This window comes from Musa acuminata, chromosome BXJ2-2 (assembly GCF_036884655.1).
Source record: "Musa acuminata AAA Group cultivar baxijiao chromosome BXJ2-2, Cavendish_Baxijiao_AAA, whole genome shotgun sequence".
Taxonomy (NCBI): domain Eukaryota; kingdom Viridiplantae; phylum Streptophyta; class Magnoliopsida; order Zingiberales; family Musaceae; genus Musa; species Musa acuminata.
The window spans coordinates 8,992,501-8,995,139 of record NC_088339.1 but is presented as its reverse complement, the minus strand read 5'-3'; the positions used below and the strand labels follow the sequence as shown (position 1 = coordinate 8,995,139).

Here is a 2,639-nt window from a genome sequence, read left to right as displayed (position 1 = left end):
ACATATCTTTATAATTTATTAATACAAAGTATCAATTAGCAGATATTTTTATAAAACTATTAAATGAGGAATAATTTGATTTTATTAGAAAAGAATTAGGTATGTTCACCGAGAGTTCGTCGAGAGCTCGTTGAGAAGTTGCGGTCGTTGCTGATCGAGATGGGAAGGGGAAGAATCTATATGATGCAATTTGTGAGATGCATGCGTAACTCACCGACCACAGGAGCAGGCTATCGAAGCAAGCAGTTGCAAGAAAGCCACCGACTCGGATAGGAGAAGAGATCGTTGCGGTGGCACTCGTCTGGACTTTTGACAGAGAGTGCAATGCTGGCCATTGGAGTAGCAGAGGTGGCCAATTAGAAGCCTTTGGAGCTCCGACCGGAGTGGTGGCATCGCTGCTCGAGGACTTTGCAAGTGTAGTGGGAGCGACAACAGCAAAGAACACAATTTCTCATCGATGAGAAGATAAGTATTGCTCTAAGGCAATGGCTCTGATACCATGATAAACTATGAAATGTAATTACATAGTGTGTTTGAGATAGCGAACTTGATGGCTATTTATACATATTAGTAAAGAGGATTTTCCTCAACCGCTCAAAGATTTCCTCATGCAATTGAAGAAATCTGATATGCTATTACAACATCTTGTGCAAGCTCACCATGCTATTACAACATCTTGTGCAAGCTCACCATCACCATCGGACGGAGCTCAGGAAGGACCGTGTCATGCCATGCCATCAACGCTAGCTCTACGTACCGGAGGACGTCCTGAGGCGATGCTACATGTACTTACGACGAGTCTAGACCTACTCATCATCTATATATGTCAAGACCATGGGGTGGCGGATTGCTCACAAAAAGATTGAACGTGTACTTGAAGGAAGCCTATACCGCTCGTCACTCTCGTGGGTACGCATTTCTGATGTTGGCATAAGCAAAGGCGTAATTTGGCTGAGGATTTCACATCACATGCATTGAGAAACGAAATTGTTTCTGTGCCACTTGTTGTTTTACATTGTTCTTCCTTGGTATTATTATTATTATTATTATTATTATTATTATTTTTCAGATTAGATATCGTTTGGGATACCACTGGCATCAATAGTTTTAGCGATCACAGGACAGATTGCCAATGTCGCGCAACTCGCGGGACTTGATGCTGTCCGCCTCATCATCATCATCGTGGAGGCCGTTGCGAAAGCACGAATCCAGAAGAAGAATTGTCGAGAACTGTCGATTACTTGCAGCTCATTGGCCATCTCTTGGAACCACTCGACATGTCGGATCTCAAGACGTATCCTGAGACGAGAGCGGTATTGGAGCGACTGGAGAATGCTCTGAAGAAGGCCTACATTCTCGTCAACATTTGCCAGAATCATAGCTTTCTGTATCTCATGGCCATGGGGTGGATGCTTGAGCATCGGTTCCAGAAGGTAGAAGCGGAGATAGAACGGTATTTGAGGCTTATTCCGCTCATCAATCTCGTGGACGTCCAGCGAGCCAAGGTATATACGCATCTCTATATTCTACGATGTGTTATTATTTTATAATTTTGTACTATTATTGTGTAGTAATTTGAACTTTCATTACCCAAAAAATTAATTTTCTAAGTTCATCTTCTTCGGAGTCCCAATCAAATTTAAGTAACAATGCCTTTTATTTTGTTTTTGTTTTGTTCCCCCTCCTCTCACAAGAAGGCCAACCACAGAATGGGAAGTCTACTTTGCTCTAGAGTCGAAAATGCATTCCTTGGGATCTTCAGACGCACCAATAGGCTTCAGGTAGAAAAACCAGCAAGAAGTGGACTTGGACTTGGAGTCGAAACAGCAGCAGGAACGGGTGGTACCGGAGTCGAGGTCGATGCCAACCCAGACCTTGAGACCTTCCCGCTTAGCCAATTGAAGCGTGCCACAAGGAACTTCTCGCATGGGAACATTGGTGGGGAAGGAGAATTCGCAGTCGTATACAAAGGTCGGATGGATGACAAATTCGTTGCTGTAAAGACATGGAAGCTAAACACCAACCAAGGGTTACAGGAGTGGGTGGTGATTCCCTAGACTTGACTTGACTTGACTTTCCATCCAATATAACGACTATTTGGTCCCCTGTTTTGCTTGCTTGCTTACTAATTCGATTTAATATTCTACTTGTTCTGATTTGTGTGCTTAATTAATTTCTTTTGTTTCCTGTTTCTTGGGGGTGTTGCGCAGAACGAGATGAACTTTTTGCGGAAGCTGTCGCATCCCAACCTCATCAGGCTGCTGGGCTACTGCAAGGAAGAGAACGCCGCGTTCCATCTCGTCTACGAGTTCATGGCTAACGGGAGCTTACAGGATCATCTTCTTGAGAGTGAGTATACTGTATTCTGATATCCGCGCCAAAGAGAAATCATCTTACAGGATCATCTTCTTCAACAGAAGGGAAGCCACCGCTCTCGTGGAAGCTGAGAATTAAAATAGCAATCGGTGCTGCTCGATGTCTTCGTTTTCTACATAAATCGAACAAGCGCATCATCCATCGGGACGTGAAGCCCTCGGTCATCCTGCTTGACTCCGTATGTGATCTTCTCTTTTACGCACGCTTTGTACAACAAATATAATTTCTCTGTTAAAAATGGGGTGTCCTCACCTCAATCTTTG

At 43.8% G+C, this 2,639-nt stretch overlaps 1 protein-coding gene across 1 annotated transcript in view; it reads left to right on the top strand.

Moving 5' to 3' along the window:
- Positions 1 to 2,141: 2,141 nt before the first annotated feature.
- Positions 2,142 to 2,639, top strand: part of LOC135604899 (probable serine/threonine-protein kinase PBL1) — a 1,155-nt gene continuing 657 nt past the window's right edge. Inside the window, exons 1-2 of the mRNA XM_065094549.1 lie at positions 2,142 to 2,349; positions 2,418 to 2,554. Coding sequence (XP_064950621.1) covers positions 2,217 to 2,349; positions 2,418 to 2,554 — 270 coding nt within the window. The 5' untranslated portion in view covers positions 2,142 to 2,216. The remainder of the gene's footprint in view (positions 2,350 to 2,417; positions 2,555 to 2,639) is intronic.